This window comes from Vigna unguiculata, chromosome 1 (genome assembly GCF_004118075.2).
Source record: "Vigna unguiculata cultivar IT97K-499-35 chromosome 1, ASM411807v1, whole genome shotgun sequence".
Lineage (NCBI taxonomy): Eukaryota > Viridiplantae > Streptophyta > Magnoliopsida > Fabales > Fabaceae > Vigna > Vigna unguiculata.
In genome coordinates, this window is record NC_040279.1 from 24431506 (window position 1) to 24452531 (window position 21026).

The window sequence follows — 21026 nt, forward strand, 5'->3', positions numbered from 1 at the left end:
ATTTGGTGAAACACAATGTGTATACTCACATGCAATGATGTTGAGAAAGATTTAGTGGCTTTATAGAAAATTTTTAGAAACTTCACAAAATCTTGGGCATGTTTCCAATCATTAGGAGATGGTGGACCTTCATCACCAAAAAAATCCATATAGCTAGAGTCTTCATTGTCAAGCTTTTCAAACGCAACTTGAAATTTGATTGCTGCATCTAACATCATATATGTGGAATTCCACCTTATGGGAACATCAAGATATAACAATTTTTTGCATTCAATTTTTGAAAACTCTATGCACTCTCTAAACTTAGCTAATCTTTGTGGTGAAGACCTTGCAAATCTTATAGCATTCCTAATACTTATGATTGAATTGTGCAACTCTTTTCAGCCATCACTCACAACTAAGTTTAGTATATGAGCACAACATCTCATATGGAAAATTTTTCCATCCATTACTAATCCACCCATATTCTTCATCCTTTTTTTTAAATATGTAACAGCCACATCATTAGATGATGCATTATCAATAGTGAGTGTTAACACATTCCTAATTCCTCATTGCCTTAAAATTTCTTCAACTTTCCTTCCAATGGTTTCCCCTTTATGATTAGGTATGACTGAAAAACTGATTATCCTTTTTTGATACCTCCAATCATTGTCTATGAAATGTGCAATGAGTGTTAGGTAGCCTAATTTTTGAATTGATGTCCAACAATCGGTAGTGAGTGTTACTCTAACACAATTTGACTTAAAGAACTCCTTTAACCTAACTTTTTCATCCATATACAACTGAAAACAATATCTAGCTATGGTGAATCTTGATGGGACAACAAACAAAGGTTGTAATTGTCTGCACAAGATCTTAAAACCATCACCCTCCACCACCTTGAATGGTTGTTCATCCACAATAACAAACATAGCAATTGCCTTTCGACAAGCTTCAACATTATACTTTTGGGGTGTTGCAAGGAGACTGTTATTGTCACCACTTTTAAAGGTGAGAGTTGTTTGGTTGGGGTCATTAATGGCAGCAAATGGATATTTAAGACACAACCTTTTAAGGTGATTAAGAAGGTTAGATGTTCCATGTATCTTTGGATCACATCTAAATCGCTTACCACAATGATTAGATGTTGCAATTGAATATGTGGATTCAAGAGATCCTGTGAAGTGGTCCCAAACAACAGAGGTTGTTTTCTTACCACTAGCATTTGGTTTTTTCTTTTTGTATTTTGGGAATGAGGAACATCATGTTCCCCTCCTACAGCTCATATAGGTTCAGTTGTAAGGTTTGGCGGTTCAGATTGTTGTGAAATTGGAGGCAATTCTTGGCTATGTCTCTCCATTACAACTACAAAGAAAAAATCATAATCAATAACTACCAAGCATATATGTGTAATTTATTTTAAGGGACACATATCAATTAGCAAAACAGAAAACACCACAAAATTAACATGCTCTTTTTATTCAGAAAAAAAATTTATATTCAACCAATCATAAGAAAGATAATAAAAAAAAAATTTGACATTATAAAGGAAACGTAAAAACCATTTAAAAACAGTAACACATAACATTAAAACTTCTTAAAATACATAATAACATCACATTAATTCCTAAAAATATTATTATTAAATATATCTAAACTTTCTTTTAAAACTGTATACTTTTCACAATGATATTATCATGCAAGCTATAATTTATTAATAGAGATTTAAACTTTCTTAAATAAATAATTCTTAACATTATATTATCATTCAAGCTATAATTTATTAAATATGATCTAAACTTTCTTAAAACCATAAACTATTTACAGTGATAACTATAATTTTTTAAAATTCTACAAAAGATTTTAGCTTTAAAGTAGAATTTTAGGATTAAAGTAATAATATAATTGTTTAAAATAGAATTTTAAGAATAAAGTAATAATATAGTTGAAGAAAAGGATGAGATTGATACCATGAAAAAGCTGAAATGATAAACACAATTGAGGAACTGTAGAGTGCATACTAACAATATTATAGAATTACAACATATGAAAGTGAGGAAATGAATGAAAGAAATGTATAATTTACTAACCTGAAACCCTCAGTTTTTTTAGATGTTGCAATTTTGTAGCGCAAGCCAAAAGCAAAAATCCCACCAAACCAAGCAAACAAACATAGGTTCTTTCTTCACTATGTGAAATAGGGAATAAAAAAGTTACTATTTTGAACGTGAAATGGGAACCATGAGTGAAGAAGGGGGAGGGGCTGTGGTATGTGGTAACGTGAAGGTTCAGTAAAGGTGCACCAATGGTGTGCAGTAACGTGAGGGATGTTATGTGGTAATGTGAGGCATAGTGGCAATAAATGAGTTAGTAGTAGAATTGGATTGGGCTTTTTACTTTTAACATAAGAGTATAACATATTTAACGGTCGGGTCGGGTATCTTCTAAAAATAAATCTATACCCGAACCTGACCATATATACCTGTTGAACCCATTTTTTTTATCCATTTTAATCCGTATCCATTAAAATTCGACCCGTCTCAATTTTATTTTTCGAGTTTTTCGATTTCGGTCGGTCTCTCACATTTTGCTCACCCCTAGTTATACTGACAGTATCACATGACACAATTTTTTATTTGACATGTTGAATTTTTTTGTTTTGAAAAAAATAACTAAAAAAATAAAAAAAATTACAAATTAACCTGTGACACTACCTTTAATAACTTTTATACATTTGTAACATAAAGAATCAAAATGCATCAATTTTTCCTAAACTTAGATTAAATTGAAATTAAAAGAAACTAAAGGATCATCTTAATATTTTTTTATCAAAACATAAAAAGAAAACAAAATAAACCTAAAAATTAAATGGAAGTTTAGTGGGGTGGGAGGGAGGAGTAAAACATTTATGGGTGTGTGTGGAGAAAAAAGATGGCAATAATATTTAGACCCAAGATTGCTCATTGGCGGCCCAAACATTGAAGTATTCCTCTCTCTTCAAAACCCTATTTTCCACTACCGTCGCTCCAAAACCCTAAACCCCCCAAACGTTGTCTTGGCAAGTCTGTGGGTGCATTCTCTGATAACTAAACAATGAGACCCCCCAGAGGCGGTGGGCGCGGTGGCGGTTTCAGGGGTGGCCGCGACGGTGGCGGTCGCGGTAGAGGTGGATTTGGTCGTGGTGGTGGAGGACGCGGCGGTTTTCGCGACGAAGGGCCACCCTCCGAAGTCGTAGGTTGTTTTTTCTTCCATTCCGGAACTTAAGAAACGTTTCTATTTCTTTGTTCTCTGTTGGATATTTAACGAACAGTGTCTGAAGCTGAAAAATGTCCTGCTTTGTTGTTGTTTTTGTTGCTGGCACGATTTCGTCTACAATTTTCTGTGAAAGAATATAACTTTATCTAGACAAGGTTATAAAAAATAGTTTATTTATTTTTATGTTGGCGTTTAATCTTTTAATGGGGCTTGTTGTATGCAGAGGTTGCTACGTTTATGCATGCATGTGAGGGAGATGCAGTGACTAAGCTTACGAATGAGAAAGTTCCCTATTTCAATGCTCCTATATATCTGAAAAACATGACTCAGATCGGGAAAGTTGACGAAATATTTGGCCCCATCAACGAAGCTGTGAGTTTCTTTCTTTTTTGTGTTTTAACATGTTGGATTCTTTTGCTTTGCAAAGGAGTAGTAATGTTATGGTGTTTTCCTTGTGAACATGCAGTACTTCTCGATTAAAATGATGGAAGGGATTGTTGCTACCTCTTATTCAGCTGGGGATAAGTTTTACATTGACCCAAGTAAACTGTTGCCTCTTGCAAGATTTCTTCCACAACCCAAGTATGGCCTCTTTGCATCTCTTTGCCAAAAGTTAACTTTTCCAAGTATCATGCAATTTGTTTTCTCATTGATATGTACTATATGGAGATGAATATGAGTTAATCATTGTCCAATTAATTTTCTTACTTATGTATGTTCTGATTGTCCTTGAATTTTATTTTATTTTTTTGTTCATCTTTGTGTTGAATATTTTTTGTTTGTTTTTGGCTTCATTCTTTTACATCATGTTTTACCGTGGTTTTTTACCACCCATACCACATCATTTTTTAACTGAATTTTGAAGTTCGAATTGTTTCACAGGTTTTTTATGCTGTGCTGTTCTTGCCTTAAAACAATGTTTTTTATGATTTATTGAATTTGCCAACGTTGTTTTATTTTTGTTGTAAGCATGTGATGCTTATATTATACACAGAACAACAGATTCTTGTGCAGCCACAAGTTGAAAGTGAATATGGAAGTCAGTGTAGCCTCTTGAGATTATATATGGTTTAAAGGATTATTAGTACTGTGTTTGCAGTCCTGAAAAAGATAGGATTCTGAACTTTTTCTCTGTCAAAGTGATTTATTTGTGAATTATTGTATAGTTAATTTTTGTGACAATCATTGAACAAAATGTTGCTTCTTTTAGGTATGGTTTTTAGTTAGTGCTTCCTTATATCCTAAAATATTGAATGAAGACAACAATTCACTTATAATTGATCAATCTGAAATATTTTTTTATATATTCTGCTGGCACTGTATTTAAAATGGTTGGGAGGGAGTCATTTTACTTGACATGAATGACCTGTTTTTGGTGCAGGGGACAAGCACAAGGTGGAAGAGGTGGAGGAGGAAGAGGTCGTGGTGGAGGCAGAGGTGGCCGTGGAGGTGGTGGAGGTTTTCGTGGAGGTGGCGGTTTTCGCGGAAGAGGTGGCCCAAGGGGTGGGAGAGGTCCTCCTCGGGGTGGGGGTTTCAGGGGAAGGGGAAGATCATAGAGGGGGACTCTTATGTAATGTTTTTTATATTGCTGCAGTTTTGTTTTGGAGATAACATAGATGTTCATTTAACTTGTTATTTCTTATGGATTGAGTGGTTCTGCTGCATTGCATTTTGTTTGATAATTTTATTATCATTGTGCCAAGGTGAATTGAGATTCCAAGACTATATAAAGTCAATTAAAACTGGATCAGTGACATCATGCATATTCTTGGTCAGTCCAGTTTTAAAGTACTCTATCTGCGTTCCAGACAGTAACTTTTTGGAGTGTAAGAAAGACCAATGTGGGCACTGTGTTCAGTCTTGATTGTGGTGCAGAATCAAATATAAAATTGGAATGATTTTTGATAATTCTGTATGATAGGTAGTTAGTGGGCGAGCAAATTAAATTTTTGCTTGATAAACAGTTAAAGGTTTTTGTTATGGATTGATTGCAAATTCCTGCTCTTATTCATGTTAAATTGAAATCTGTGATGGATGAGTTCATTGTTGAAGGTGATTAGCTTATCTTAGAGGAAATTAGTTTACTAATTTTGACATATTAAAGATTTTAATATGTTTTACAACATTAAAATCAGTATATGTGTACTGCGTTTTGTATTTTGAAGATATAATATAAGAATAACAAAGTTTCTAGCAGGGAATTCAAATTCGTAGAATTATGCATATGATGATGTCTTAACGTTAAAGGAGGCTTATAATATTTTTATTTCACGGGTTTCTAACTGAAGATAATCTTTGGAAAAGAGGAATGATTTTGATTACTTGTTGTAGACTATAACCGGATAAAGAATACGGTCTTTACGGATATTAACAAAATTGCTAATAGTTGTAAGGTTTGCATGAAATCCAATGTTAAAATAGTTATCATCATTTATCAACTTTATAAAATAAGTCCTTGCTATTTTAATTATGTGTGACAGTTATTCTCTAAAATTTAAAAAAATTGCATGAGATTTCCACAATTTTTTTTTGTTTTTATTTTAATACTTTATGATTTATTACATAAATGAAAAAAAAAATGCATGATGGTGAGATTAATAAATTCACCATGGTGCATTTCCTTTTCAAGCTTTTAGTTTCATTTCCTAATTTGCTTTGGGGGCTTCTCCCTACATCCCCAAAGATTTTTCTGTACCCCCAAAAATGACATTATTGACCCTAATAATTTTTTACCGTCTCAGTGGTTAGGATAAACGGATTTTAAAATCCGTTTCATAAGTTTCCATTTTTTTTTATGAAACGTATCCCAAAATCCGTTTCATATTTTCTAAAACAGAATACAAATTCTGTTTCATAAATTTTAAATCCGTTTCATATCATGCAATTTTCTTCTTTAACCATGGTTCTCTTCGTTTTTTCTTTCATTGAAAGATGAAAGAAATAAGGAGCACTAATTGGAAGGAAGAACAGAAGGGTGTAGATATTCGAGCGAATGGTGATGCAGGAGAGGAGCACCCCACGCGCCAATTCCAACGTGTGCATATACCTCCAGAGGAACTGTTAAAAAAAGAGTACAAAATGTTTTGCAATTATGGTATGTTCTATAGAATTTTAAAAGTTTAATCTTTCCATAATCATTAAGTATAAATTTAAGTTTATAATTTTTTTTAATTTTACTTGAGTGAATGTTAATGTTAAGTAGACTTAATAAAAATACAAAAATTAGATAATACAAAAAATAGAAGGGTAGACGATATAAAACTATAAATGATAGAATGTAAAATAGTAGATTCTTTAAAAATACAAATAATAGATTATGCAAATAAAATATAAATAATAAACGATTGAAAACTACAAAATGTAGACCATGCAGAAAAAATATAAAAAGTATATTCTATGAAAATACAAAAGTTAGATATTTGATAAACTCATTTATCAGAGACATTCTTTCATATTTTTTTTTATTTTGAATTTTAAATTTAAACATTGTTCCTATATTTTTATAATTTTTTTACAGTTTTGAATTTCAAATTCAAACTTTAATAATTCATATTTTGAATTTCAAATTTTGTAATATGTATCTTAATTTAGAAAAAAATATTGAAATTGAAATTTTTAGTGATTTTTATATCTTTAAAAATTTTAAGAATTATTTTTACTTTGTAATGATACATTGATGTCTATATTATAAAAAATATTTTTAAAATTTTTGTTTAAGCTTTTTGTGAAATGTAAAAAATACGTGAAAGTTGTTCAAAAATATTTAAAAATTCATTAAAAAGGATTTAATGTTTTACAATATTTTTGGATGCTGAATTTTAAATTTAAACTTTGATATCATATTTTTATCCATTTTTTGCTATTTTAAATTTCAAATTTTAAATTTGTTACCATATGTTTTGAATTTAAAATTTTCTGTATTGTTGACGTTATAAATGTTAATTATAAAAATCATTACCTCCTCTTTGATATAGTTAAATTTAAAATTGTAACTTAATTTTTGAAATCATTATAAAAATATAACTTATCTATTTTTTTTCTCTAAAACTGATTCTATAATAATTTAAAAAAAAATAATAAATAGGCAAATATCAATCGGAATATATATACTATTTATTTAGGGTCATGTTTGATTTTATATATAATTTTATACAAAATAAATCATTTTAATAAGATAATAAATTTTGATAAATATAAGTATCATATTTATATATTAAATTAGATATATTTTTTATTTATTTGGCAAAGTTTGGATTTTATTTTTGTTTTGACTTTGAATTTCAAACTAAAACTTTGTCACCATATTTTTATAATTTTTTACGATTTTGAATGTCAAATTCAAACTTTATTATCATTTATTTTGAATTTTAAATTTAACAATATGTATCTTAATTTTTTTTAAAAATTGAAATTAAAATCGTTAGTGATTTTTATATCGCTAAAAGTTTTAAGAATTTATAATTTTCACTTGTTTAACGTATCAAAAGTCAATCAACACCTATGTAAAAGTAATTGAAAGTTTAACATGTCACATTCTTTGCATAAATTTTCAAATGTTTAGGAAGAAAGTAGTAAAAAAGAACTTACTTAAAAAGATGGTCTGCAATGAATATGAAGACTAAAAAGGAAGATTATAATTTTATTAATGAGAAAGGAAAACAAAAGAATGTGTGTTTGTCGAATTAATACATAGAAAAAGGAAATGTGTATTGGAATGCAATTGTGACGTGGATTTAAGTGTAAAGAAGTTTTTCAAATTTATAATAAAGGTCTCCATCTAATTCAATTTAAATATTAATATTAATATAAATAAGTACAAATAATATTTAAAAAAGTATTTATTAATATTAATATATTTTATGTCTGAAGCTTGTTTCAGGTGTGAATATTTAACCACGTATTATTAATATTTTGAACATTTTAATATTAATTCCTTTCTATTTTAAAAATAAGTTTATAATAATAAAATTTCAATATTAATATTATTATTAAAAATTGTGAGAGAAGTTAATCAACATTCAAGTTTAATATTAATATTATTAATTTTTCTGAAAATACAAATGTTAGACTATGCACATGAATGTAAATATTAAACAATTTATAAGTATAAACGATAGACCTTGCAAAAAACATATAAAAAGTAGATTGGTCTAGTGGTAGAGTTGTCATATTTTAGCACAAATTCATATTTCAAACTCTTATTTATAAACGTTGCTTTAAAATAACAAATTTTGAATTGTATAAATAACTTAATAAGTGACTTTGATTGAAATTACAATTGCATTAAATACATTAAATATTTATTTTTAATCTAGCAACAATGCCATTATTCAATTATTTATTTATGGTTTTACACCATATTTTAATTAGTATTACTATTATTACTATATTAGTGCTAATATGTTATTATTTATTATTGAGTATTATTATGAATTATAACATATTATTATATCATTAACAACTATCAAAGCTTTTGAATTCTTTATTTTTAAAATTTTGTTCTCAAATACTATATTATTTATTTATTTTTTTATAACATATATTTTATTTTATATTTTTAAATTGTAATTATTCAAGTATTGTCATTAATTTTTTAAAAGTTTTTCATCTTCAGATTTTGTTCATATCTTAAATTTCTCATAGATTAAAAATATCTTAGAATTGTTTAGAGGCATTAAAATATTGAAAAGACTCAACTTTTTTACAATTTTTTTAATTTTGAATTTCAAATTCAAACTTAAGTAAGATATTTTTATAGTTTATTGAAATTTCATATTTAAAATTCAAACTTTATTTTTATATATATTTCGAATTTCAAATTTTACAATATGAATCTTAATATGGAAATTGAAATGGTAAGTATTTTCTTATCTTTAAAATTTTAAAACATTTACAATTTTGTTTTACATTATATTTTAATTATTATTGTTATGTTATTTTATAATTACATTGTTATTAAATATTATTATATTTTATAATAATTATTATATCGTTACGAATGATCACATCTTTTGAACTTTTAAATTTTTATATGTTTTTTATCAGAAACATTAAAAATATTTATTAAAGAGTTTAAATTTTTATATATGTTTTATATTTTAAATGTTAAATTTAATTTTGTTTACAGTATTTTGCAATTTCAAAATTTAAATCCAAACTTTATTATTTTGTATACTAAAAGAAATTTCTCACTTTCTGAATTAGAAAACAAAGAACATCTCGATTCCCAATGAACTAATCTTGAATTTTATTTTCCAAAAACATTTTACAATGCATTATAACACTATTTTAAAAACTTGAAATAAAATATTGTAAGGTACAATCTTCCGTCTGTGATTGAATGATAAAGTGAAAATTTATAACCTAAAAAGTTGTTAAAATGTTTGAAACAATGATTACAAATAAATATTAATATAAATATAAATAATAAGTAACAAATAAATGAATGAATCAATAAATGAATGATAAATATAAAAAAATAAGGTATAATTACTGATTTGATATTCTAACTTTTTGGTTAAATTCAATTTGATATCTAAACTTTTGGTTTGTTCAATTTAGTACCTCAATTATTTAAAGAGATTCAATTTGGTCCTCTTCGTTAAGTTGGAGTTAACACCGTGGACACATGTCAAGCCATTGAATTTTTAATTTTTTAATTTTTTTTTAATTTTTTTTTCAAAAAAAAATATTTTTTTTCAAAAAAATATTTTTTTTTCAAAAAATTTTAAAACTGCCACGTGTCAGTTTATCATCATGCCACATGGCAACTTACAATCAAGACACGTGGCGGTGATAATAGTTTTTTCATGGCTTGACACGTGTCCTGTACGGACACGGTGTTAACTCCAATTTAACGGAGATGATCAAATTGAATCTGTTTAGATAATTGAGGTACTAAATTGAACAAACCAAAAGTATGGGTACCAAATTGAACTTAACCAAAAAGTTGGGGTACCAAATCAGTAATTATACAAAAAAAATAATGACATTTGAAATTCTGAAATAATAGCATAGTCACTCCCTATGTAAGGCCCACTTTATTCCTTTATTTTTTGTCCTAATTTTTAAGGGCTCCTCCTAAGTAGATGGGCCTAAAGGCTGGCCCATAGGGTGCCAAGGCCCCTAAAGCAGCCTAATCCCTCCTTTCTGCTCTCACTTGCCAAAAACAGTGCCTTACTCCTCTCTTTGTTTCCCCCAAAAGCTCTGCTAAGGTTTGGACTTCCTTCCTCTTCGAGTTCGCTCAACTCCATTATTTTCTGCTCACGTAAGTGATTCCCCTTCGTACCTTCTTTCTTTACAGCTCTGTGGTCGTGAGTCTAACTAGGGTTCACCTTGGTAACCCATTTTGAATGTGTTCCACTATTTTCCAGCTCTCGAAACCATTCCTTGAGCTATTGTGCTCCACGGTTTGGGTGTCGAAGTTCTTGGCTAGCACTTTCCAGGTAAGGGAAGTTAGGGTTCACTTGTCTAGTTCGTCTTCTGCTTGCTTTGATGTTATTGTATGAATATATGGTTTGTATGCTACTGTGAGTTGATGAAAATGTCTTTTTGAGCTGTTGGGATTGCGTTTGTGTGATTGTTGCACGAGAAAATAGTGGTGAGCACTGGTTTTCTCGCCCAAGCGAGCGTGTCTCGCCTAGGCGAGATTAACAGAGGCTCTCCCAAGCCCTTTTACGCGAGTTGTCGCTCAAGCGACCAACCCTGTTTTGAGTGAGTGAATGTCTCGCTTAGGTGAGGGGAGTCTCGCCTAAGCGAGAATGAGTAGAAGTCCATTGTTCCTGTTTGTCAAGCTCTCGCCTAGGCGAAAGGAGCTCGCCTGAGCGAGGGTCCCTCTTGCTTGAGCGAGACCTTTCTGCTTGAGCGAGGAGCTGGGCGAGAGTGCGTCCTTGTTTTGATATCTCTCTGTTCTTGGATGTTTGGCATGTGTTTGATTGAATTTCTATATTCAAGCATGAGATTGGTGAATATGCATGAGTAAAGATGGTTTATGGGTGGTGAATGATGAGTTTGGCATGATCTTAGTATGGAATATGAATGAATGATTGGTTATATATGTGATCATGATTTGAGTATGAGCATGAAAGTTGTATTGATTAATGGAATATGCTGTTGGTTTGGTTAGGACGTAATTTCACAATAGTTTCGTGGTGGTGCCTCATTGGTTAGGGCGTAATTCCATGGGCCTCTAGGTGAGATCTCATGGTGGTGCCTCAGTTGGTCGGGACGTATTCCATGACCTCTGTTAGTGGGAGTTCATGGTGGTGCCCCATCTATATAATTTAGTAAGGATTCAAGGTAAGGTTGTATCCTGACACTCTAAAGAGTTAGTTAGTCTCACATAGAGCATACTGACTCTAGTGGTGAGAGTAGTAGGAGACCTGAAACTCATTAAGGACTAACCTTGTGTGTGGGGGATGAGACATTGTAACACTTAGCTCGGTATAGCAGGGAAGTCCACCACAAGTGCAAGCATCCGCTGAATCCGACTAATTATATGTATCTGGATGAGTCATGTTTGAGTCTTAGTGTATTGTTTGCAAATCATAACATGCTTGATTGGCTTATGCATCTTGAATTATAAGTTTGTATGTGAATGTATGATAATTTGTTTTCTACTCTAGCTTACCCTTTTGTTTGTTGTATGTCTTGCTTGTGTGGTTCTCTTTTTTTGCAATGATCATCAATTTATTGATGTGAGCAGATGCGAGACATCCTCGTGGCCAACAGGGAAATGGGGACTCCGCTGCGTAGCCTGCTTAGGCTGGATTCCTTTTGCTTGGACTTTTCTTTTAGGGCTACAACCATGTATTGCCCTGTCTTTAGGTTTTCTTTTGAAATATTGTCTATACATTATGATACTATGTTACCGACATCATGGTGTGCCTGGGTTTTCTTCCTGTTGCTTTGGACAACTGTAATGAGTAACGTTTATACTCCAGGACTATGCTTACTATGTTATTCTGGGTGACGCTTCCTTTAATTAGGATTATTAATTAAATGGGACGTTACACCCTAAATCCAAAATAATGACATTTGAAATTTTGAAATAACAGTATTTGAATTATTTATACCGTTTGACACATTTTCTCTTCGATGTTAACTCAAATATTATCATAAAACGCGTTTGAATGTCAAATAAACTGAATAAAATTTGATTAAAAGGACTAAATTCACACATTGCTAAAGATAAAAGACTAAATTGGTAAAAGTTTTGAAGAGAGACTAATTTCAAATTTCACTGAAACTTAAAGGACAAAAAACATATTTAGCCTTTAATTTACTATACTCCTTAATTTTTTTTTTCTTTTTCACTCTATCCGCATTTAAGCTTATAAAAAAATAACTTTAGTATGAAATATATAATTTATAAAATACATCACCCAAGGTTTAAGCTTATATAAAAAAAATGACTTTAGTATGAAAATATAAAATTTATAATTTATAAAATACATCTCCCAAACACAATTTATAAAAGTTTTTAACCAAACATTACAATACTGATGTTGAGGCCTAGTCTAGACAAATATAAAGGATACTAAAAAACTCCATCCCATATTGAAGTTTAAAACTACTTATCGTATAATAATATTTTTTACGTGATATTTATGGAACTTTGTTTCATACGTGAACATTGAACCATATATTATTAATAAAATTTTTAATATTTATTTAAAAATGAATTTATAATAATAATATTTTAATATTAATATTATTATTAAAATTTGTGAGAAAAGTTAATAAAAAATTTAAAAAAATCACGAAGTGATACGTGATAGTCACTGTTCATAACCGTTAATGATTTAAATGGTGTTAATAAAAAAAGGACTCAATTGAACATAATTGACGAAAATTAAGACCTATTTTAACACAACAAAAATTAGGACTTATTTGACAAAACTTGATAAAAATAGAAAAAAAAAATGTATTTTAACCTAATGATTAATGATAAATAAACAACATATAATATTTCTAAAAAACAACATCATAATATAAAATTTGAATATTTTATATATGGTTAAAATTGATAAACTACACTTTTTGAAAGGCCTTAAACCGTTATTATATGTTACTTTAGTTTTTAAAAATACTTCTGTTATGTAAATAAGTTATGCATCATCTAATAAGAGAATAATATTAAGAAATAATGTAATTTGATGTTGAAAAAAAAAAAATATATATATATATATATATATATATATATATATAAATTGATTAATATAAATTAATATAATTTAATATAAATATAAATATAAAAATAGATTATATATTAATCTAAATAATATAAGGATATATAAGAAAATAATAAATTAGATCTTCTTTGATATTTAAATGCAATATTCCTAAATTATTATTTTGGTTTCATTAATATTCATAAATATCATATAAAAATAATAAAATGTAAACTTTAAAATGATAAATGAAAAAAAAAATCAAAAATTGAAATGTATTGTATATTAAATTCAAATCTTATCAAATTTTTTCATTATAGTCTAAATTTTGTCTTTTGTTGTAACTACCAGAGTCAAACATACCAAATATTATATATAAAAAATGTTTTTAAAATAGGACAACACTTTACGATGTATTATAACACTATTTTAGAAACCTTGAATCTCGAAATGAAATATTGTAAGATTTTTTAGTGATAGAATGAAAAATATCTAATAAGCTATTACTGAATTAATGTAATGCACGTTATTTGTCTTTTAAAATTTGATTAATCTAAAAAAATAAAATTTAAAGTAAAGATTATTTAGATATTGTAAAACTATATATACTATATGTTAGTTATTATTTAAATCGGAATACTATAAACTATTTTGTCAATTTAGTTAAGCCTTTATTTACTTAATAACTTTAATTATTCTTTAATTTTTTCAATTCAAATGTTTTAAATACAAATACAAATTCAAATATTTCGTTATACATTATATTAATCAATACCAATATTTCATTGTTTATTTGTTAAGTAAAGTACTAATTACTATTATTATATTTTTTATTTTAGTTATTTGTTTATTTACTCATTGAAAATAATTACTTCCTCAAAATAGTTAAAATAAATTTATTGAAAACCGAAAGATGGAAGACTAAAAGAATAAATTTTTTATTTAATTTCTTTCATTGTTTCCTTATTTACAATAGAAAATTTATTTATTTAATGTCTATAATTACTTTTTTGTTTATTTAAAATTTTTGAAACTTGAATCTAAATTCAACTATTTGTAATAATAATAAGGTCACTCTTATTTTCAATCAAATAAAAGAGTAATTTTTTTATTTAATTTCTTTGATTATTCACTTATTTACAACAAAAAATCTACTTATTTAATGTTTCAATTACATTTTTATTTATTTCAAATTTCACACTTTTAAAATTTGAATCCAAATTTGAATATTTTTAATAATAATAATTATTACTATTATTATTATGTTAATATTAATTATATTAATGAATATTAATGTGTTTATTCGATTTTGGATTATTTACTCATTATAATGATCGTTGTTGTTATAAATATTATTAGAATCTCAACAATAACTTTTTAAAAATTAAAGTACTAATTTTTGTTGTTATATTTTCTATTTTATTTATTGATATATTTAGTTATTTAAAATAACTACTTCTTCAAAGTAATTAAAATAAATTCATCACAACCGAAAGGTTTGTCCAATAATTTTTAATAGCCCGTTGATCGACCATATTTTGGAAACCAACCACATTAGAGTAAATTTTATTTATTTAATTCCTTTATTTACAATTATAAATCTATTTAGTTAATGCCATTAATTGTTTCTTTATCTATTAGAAATTTTAAATTTTAAAGTTTTTAAATTTGAATCCAAATTCAAATGTTTTTAATAATAATAATAATCATCATAAAAAAGTTAAAATGTTTTCAATAGTTAATTGTTAATGGTTAATAGTTTATTGATAGTTAAATAACCCATATATATATATATATATATATGTTACAACATGTACTAAAAATTATTTTCAAAAAATCATCAATGAATAATAAGAACACTTAAAATCAAATTGGCAAACATAATTATAACACTTTTTATGGTATAAATAATTCTTACAAAGCACTTCAATATATCACCATGTTTTGCTTCCATACTATGTATATTGTTTAAGCTATAATTCATACCAAAAGTTAGACTTCAAATATGTGTAGGAAATTGACAAATTGCAGGCATGACATAATGTTAGCATGGCAGCTCATTTTTGTTTATTTATTCAGAAGAAATAGTCAACAACTGAAGCTCATTAATGAGGTTTGTACAAATATTAACATGTATTGGAAACAGTTGTCACTTGCATAGAAAAGTCACTTCTCTTTTACAAAAGAAAAAGGTTGTAACTATTGTATCAAAATAAAATTACAGATATTCTCACAACTTTGATGTTCAGCAGTGCATTGAGTCCCACAAATTATAATTGGTGTTGTTCATAATAAATAGAGTTATAATTAAAAATGAATACATGTTGGAAGAGACAAATTTTCTTCATTTACGTGAATCTACCTTATTGTATGTTGGCAATGCATTGAAATAAAAAAATATTGAATTGCTTTTGTTCATAATTAATTCTCTTTGAAGTCCAATGATACAAAATTCTTGGAAGACGAAAAGTTGTTGATATTTGACAAAAAAATGTTGGAAGACAAAAGGAATATGAGAAATTTTTCATTGGTAGTGTGACCAACATGTTTTCATTTGTTCTCTATATTGTTGACATTTATATTGGAAAACATAATTGTTGATTTTTTAAAACTTATTTAAGAAGCTATGTTGAAAATAAAGAAAAAAATAATTTTGTATGAATTAACAATTGTTAGAAATTAAAGGTTGAAAAGATGTGCACTCAATCACAAAGTTTCATCAACTTCACTCTCTAATCCACTCTAAAATCACCTCCTAATCCCTTAAAAAAACATCAACTTCACCCTCTAATCCTTCTGATATCTTCCTCTCCTTCTAATCCTTTCTTGCAAAAGAACACAGCCTTACTGTTCATACAAAACATTTATGGTTAGCAGAGTTGGAGAATGCGTGTTGGAGAAGGCGTGTATTGGAAGACAACATTCATTTAGTGTTTGTGTTAGAATCAATCCGTGAAAAATGTGCACTCATTTAATGCAAAATAAATTTATTGATAAAGGTGTGCAATCAGGTTCTTTACTTTTATTATTTGTTTATTGATAAATTCAAAAAGTTTAAATTATATGTATTTATTATATATTATATGTAATATATATATATATATATATATATATATATTTTTTTTTTTTGTTATCTATTATTTATTATTTCACTTTTTATCCTTATTCTTTGTTATAAGTTAATTGTTGTCTACTATTCACTATTTATCTGTAATCTTTACGTTCAATAATGGTTAAACTTATAACTCAATAATATTGTTTTAAAATATAAAATAGAAAACATGAAACATTGCAAACATAAAAGGTCTTTTAAATAAAATAAAAAACTTACAATGAAGAAGAAATGAAATAGGAAATAATTAATCAAATTGGATAAATAACTATGATATCCTTGTTGATTTTGTATCCATCACTCTAGAAAATTAGTGATTCTAACTCCTTAAGTTCAAATTTTGTAAATGTTATTAACTAATACAGATTATTGACAAATATAAATCTATTATAATAAACGTTCCTCCAATCTTTATTTTTGTTAAGTATTTTTTTTGTTATAAATATTGTTCTTACAAAACTTTATTTCTATTAATTATTTATTTTGTTATCTGAGTCTTTATTCTTTCTTCTTTAATACAATAAATTAATTATGATACATTGAGTTATTATCTTCAAAATATCATGAGAGGTTTTGTGCATATTTCACATTACATTGAGACACACAAAAAATTATTAGTTTATTCATAATTAATGTTGCATAATTAATGATGAAAATGAAAGAGACAAATCAATTATAATTTAATAAGAAATTTATTAGCAATTCCATCTATAATTTTTATTGGCAAATCAATTAGTAATGAACTATGATTTAATAAAAAAAAATTATTTGCGAATCAATTAGAATTATCAAGGACAATGGAATAGTTTCCATTAATATTTTTTTTACCAAATCAACATTAATATTAACAATGTCGAAAGAAACCTAAAACGATATAAATTTTCAATTACCATTTTTAAAGATCAACTAGATTAATAACAACATAATCAATTAGAATTATCAAGTACAGTGGAATGATTTTCATTATTTAAAAAAAAAATCAACATTAATATCAACAATATCGAAAGAAACCTCAAAAGATATAACTTTTCAACTTTTCAATTACCATTTTCAAAGATCAGTTAGAAAAAATAACAACAATAATTACATAGTTATTTTTCCTTTTAAAATTGATAAAAAATCTTTATATTGTTCCTCTCCCAGCAATTTGTGTTTCTCAATGAATCCTCAAGGAAAAATTGTTAGCCAAACTCCTTCAAAGCAAGGTGTTAAGAAAATTTTTGAAATATTAGAAGAAAAAAAAGAGGACAAAGAAAAAACAACTATCCAAATGACAAAAGAGGGCGTAAGAGAAGAGAAAGTTGAGAGAAAGAGAGGAGAATACATGTGTGGTGATAACCTTAATCAAATTTAGGTGTTGTCGTCGTCCTTATAGAGAGAAGATATGAAGATTCACACTTCAACTTTTGAATCTAAAGCTACCAACATTTTCATGGTACAAAAATTATTGATTTTTTGTTGTTGACTACATCTTCGTTTCCTTTTCTCATTCTTTGTCTTCTCGTCTCCTTCTCTCATTCTCTATCTTCAAGTGTCTTTTTCTCATTCTCTATCTTCCAATAACTTCTAGACCTGTTTCGTCCTCATGCTCAAACTTTAATACAAAAATAGAAACATTACCAAATTTTGAGTGAAAAACTCATTCAATCACTAAAAACAATAATTATGAAAATGAAAAAAATAACATTGTCGAAAACCATAAATACAAACAAAAAAAAACATTGAGATTGAGTATTGAATATTAAAATATGGTTTGAGAAAAAACTAACTTTCCGCAATTATAGGAAAAATAACAAATCTCACATTTTCAACCTATGTAAATTTGTGATGATAGAAGTGTTAAGCTTAGACAAAAAGAATAATTAAGTAAAAAGATAAAAAAAGAAGAACGAAAACAGAAAAAAGTAAAAATAATTAAATTACAGAAGAGAAAGAAAAAAGAAGAAGAAGATGAATTACAAATAGATAAAAGTAAAAATAAGAATAAGAAGATGAGAGAAAATATTGAAACTTACAATTGTCATTCTAGAACCAAAAAGACAGAGTAATGTGTAGAAAAGTGCTCACAAAATACCTTCAGTCTTGTGAATAAAAAATCAAACCTGGCAAGAAAAAAAGTTAAACAAAAGTATCAAAAGAAGAATGAAAACCTAAAAAAATTACGTAAGAGAAAGAAAAAAAATAATAAGATGAAGATGAAAGCAAACTTTTGTCCGATAAAAGTAAAAATTAGAAGATGGATATGTTCATTAAGAACGGAAAAACAATCGAAAGTTGAGTAAAAATCAAAACTTTACATACCATTGTCATTCTTGACAAAAAAAGACGAAATATTGTACTAATTTCTATGCTTTAAAGCCTTACCTTTGACTGATCTTCTCTCACATTTCATTCATCCCAATAAAAACAAAATTAAGTTAAAGTAAACTTTAGTTAGATAATTTTAAAAATAAGAAGAAGATGATTTTGTTCCTCAAGAAATAAGAAAACAACCAAAAGTTGGGTAAAAATCGAAACTTTACCTACCATTGTTCATTCTGGACCAAAAAAGACGAAATCTTGTTCAAAGTTTTGTGCTTGAGAGCCTTGCCTCTGGCCGATCTTCTTCAACATTTCATTCATCTCAACAAAAACAAAGTTAAGATCAAAACAAACTTTAGTCCGATAAAAGAAAAAATAAAAATAAGATGAATTTGTTCATTGAGAAAGAGAAAAACAACCAAAAGTTGAGTAAAAATTCATACTTTACACACCATTTTAATTCTGTAAAAAAAGACGAAATCTTGTTCAAAGTTTTGTACTTGAGAGCCTTGCCTCTGGTCGATCTTCTCTAGCATTTCATTCATCTCAACAAAAAAAAGTTAAGATCAAAGCAAACTTTATTCCGATAAAAGCAAAAATAAAATAAGATGAATTTGTTCACTGAGAAAGAGGAAAACAACCAAAAGTTGAGTAAAAATCGAAACTTTACATACCATTTTAATTCTGGATCGAAAAAGACGAAATCTTGTTCAAAGTTTTGTGCTTGAGAGTCTTGATTTTGGCCAATCTTCTCCAACATTTCATTCATCTAAAAGAAAAGATCAGAGAGAAGAAGAAAAGCTTATACCTTTTTGGTTTTCTTGACCGTGTTCATGAATCTCACATTAAAACCTTCATCCAGAAGAAAAATACTACAAAGAAAAGTTGTTACATATGGTAGAAGAAGAAAAGATCTGAGAGAAGAAGAAAAGTTGTTACCTTTTTGGTATTCTTCACAATTTTGATGAATCTCACAAAAAAACCTTGATCCAACAGAGAAATACTACAAAAAAAAAACAGTTATATATGGTAGAAGAAGAAAAGATCGACCACAATTAGAAAAGTTGTTATCTTTTTGATGTTCTTCACAATGTTGATGAATCTCATGGAAAAACCTTGATCCAATAGAGAAATACTACAAAGAAAAGTAGTTACATATGGTAGAAGAAGAAAAGATCGACCATAAGAAGGAAAGTTGTTACCTTTTTTGTATTCTTCACAGTGTTGATGAATCTCAAGAAAAGATCGACTAGAAGAAGAAATTGTGGGTTTTTGTGGACGGAGAGTGATGGAAGAAGAGAGAAGGGTAGAGCTTGAGAAGAAGAATAAAATGATATGAGAGGAGGCGGAGAGGGAGAGAAAGAGGTGAGAGGTATGAGAAAAATGAGATGTAGGTTTAGGAGAAAGGTGTTTTGTTTTGAATGAGATGAACTTTTCAAAGTCCAACTCCTCAGTAGATGCCACGTAGTGTTATTCCTTTTGTGGTATAAAAAATTTGAATGATTTTGTGTAGGATATAATATTATATTAGAAAGTTTCCAATTGTTAGGTTCTCAATTGTATATTAGATTAGATTTGAATGTTGAAGGAAGCCAATTCTTGAGTGTAGTTGGAAATTGGAAGGAAGGCGACAATGAAGTAGTTCTTGTAATTCTATATGCTCCGTGTGGATTGTGCGAAAAATAAGATTATGGCGTGAGTTAAAAGAAAGAACGACCAATATCTCTATTGAGGCTTTGTAAGATTGGTAATTTTAATAGTGTGAGAAGATCATATGAAAAGAGAGGGTAGAAGTGAAGTGCTAGGTGAAAGAAGAGATATGTCTTTGGTAGGAAAAAAAATTAAATGATTTAGAAAAATAGAAGAAGATGATGGGGAACTATAGGATAAAGATAAGAAGAGAAAATTTGAACTCCAAGAAGAATTGAAACCTAAGAGTCTTCTATTAGAAAAAATTTATGAGTGGGGTGGGTTATGGAAGGTGGTAAAAACTGAAAAATATTTCATTATCATATGAATTAGTGAAGAAAGAAAAATACTTTAAAGGGATAAGGTTGGAGGGAGAGTGGGTATAAGTCGTAATGATAAAGTGTGTCTTTTTGATTCATTTTGACTCATTCAGCTCGACTCGCCATTTACCAACCAAAAATGAGGTGGGTTGGGTTAGTCGATCGTATCTAGATAGGTTGAAAATGTTGACTCTG

General features: G+C 27.9%; 1 protein-coding gene and 1 long non-coding RNA gene across 6 annotated transcripts; one reads left to right on the forward strand and one right to left on the reverse strand.

Moving 5' to 3' along the window:
* The first annotated feature begins 2987 nt into the window (after positions 1-2987).
* On the forward strand, positions 2988-4982 carry LOC114177174 (putative H/ACA ribonucleoprotein complex subunit 1-like protein 1). The gene is made up of 4 exons (XM_028062434.1): positions 2988-3217; positions 3461-3609; positions 3704-3819; positions 4619-4982. The coding sequence occupies exons 1-4, from the start codon at positions 3076-3078 to the stop codon at positions 4791-4793; spliced, it is 582 nt and encodes a 193-aa protein (XP_027918235.1). The 5' UTR covers positions 2988-3075; the 3' UTR covers positions 4794-4982.
* Positions 4983-17855: 12873 nt separating this feature from the next.
* On the reverse strand, positions 17856-20269 carry LOC114163263. 5 transcript variants are annotated; one of them, XR_003599394.1, is made up of 7 exons: positions 20025-20269; positions 19762-19825; positions 19497-19591; positions 19275-19367; positions 19048-19143; positions 18537-18623; positions 17856-18115 (listed from the first exon to the last, which is right to left on the reverse strand). It is a non-coding gene; the product is annotated as an uncharacterized LOC114163263 (long non-coding RNA). The 5 variants fall into 5 exon arrangements; XR_003599392.1 differs by having other exon boundaries at positions 19275-19591; XR_003599391.1 differs by having other exon boundaries at positions 19275-19694.
* Between the last annotated feature and the right edge of the window lie 757 nt (positions 20270-21026).

Excerpts from the sequence above, each read along its gene's own strand:
- LOC114177174 (XM_028062434.1), top strand. The coding sequence starts at position 3,076 with ATGAGACCCCCCAGAGGCGGTGGGCGCGGTGGCGGTTTCAGGGGTGGC. Across the intron at positions 3,218-3,460 it reads GCCACCCTCCGAAGTCGTAG|AGGTTGCTACGTTTATGCAT; the intron begins GTTGTTTTTTCT and ends TGTTGTATGCAG. Across the intron at positions 3,820-4,618 it reads AGATTTCTTCCACAACCCAA|GGGACAAGCACAAGGTGGAA; the intron begins GTATGGCCTCTT and ends TTTTTGGTGCAG.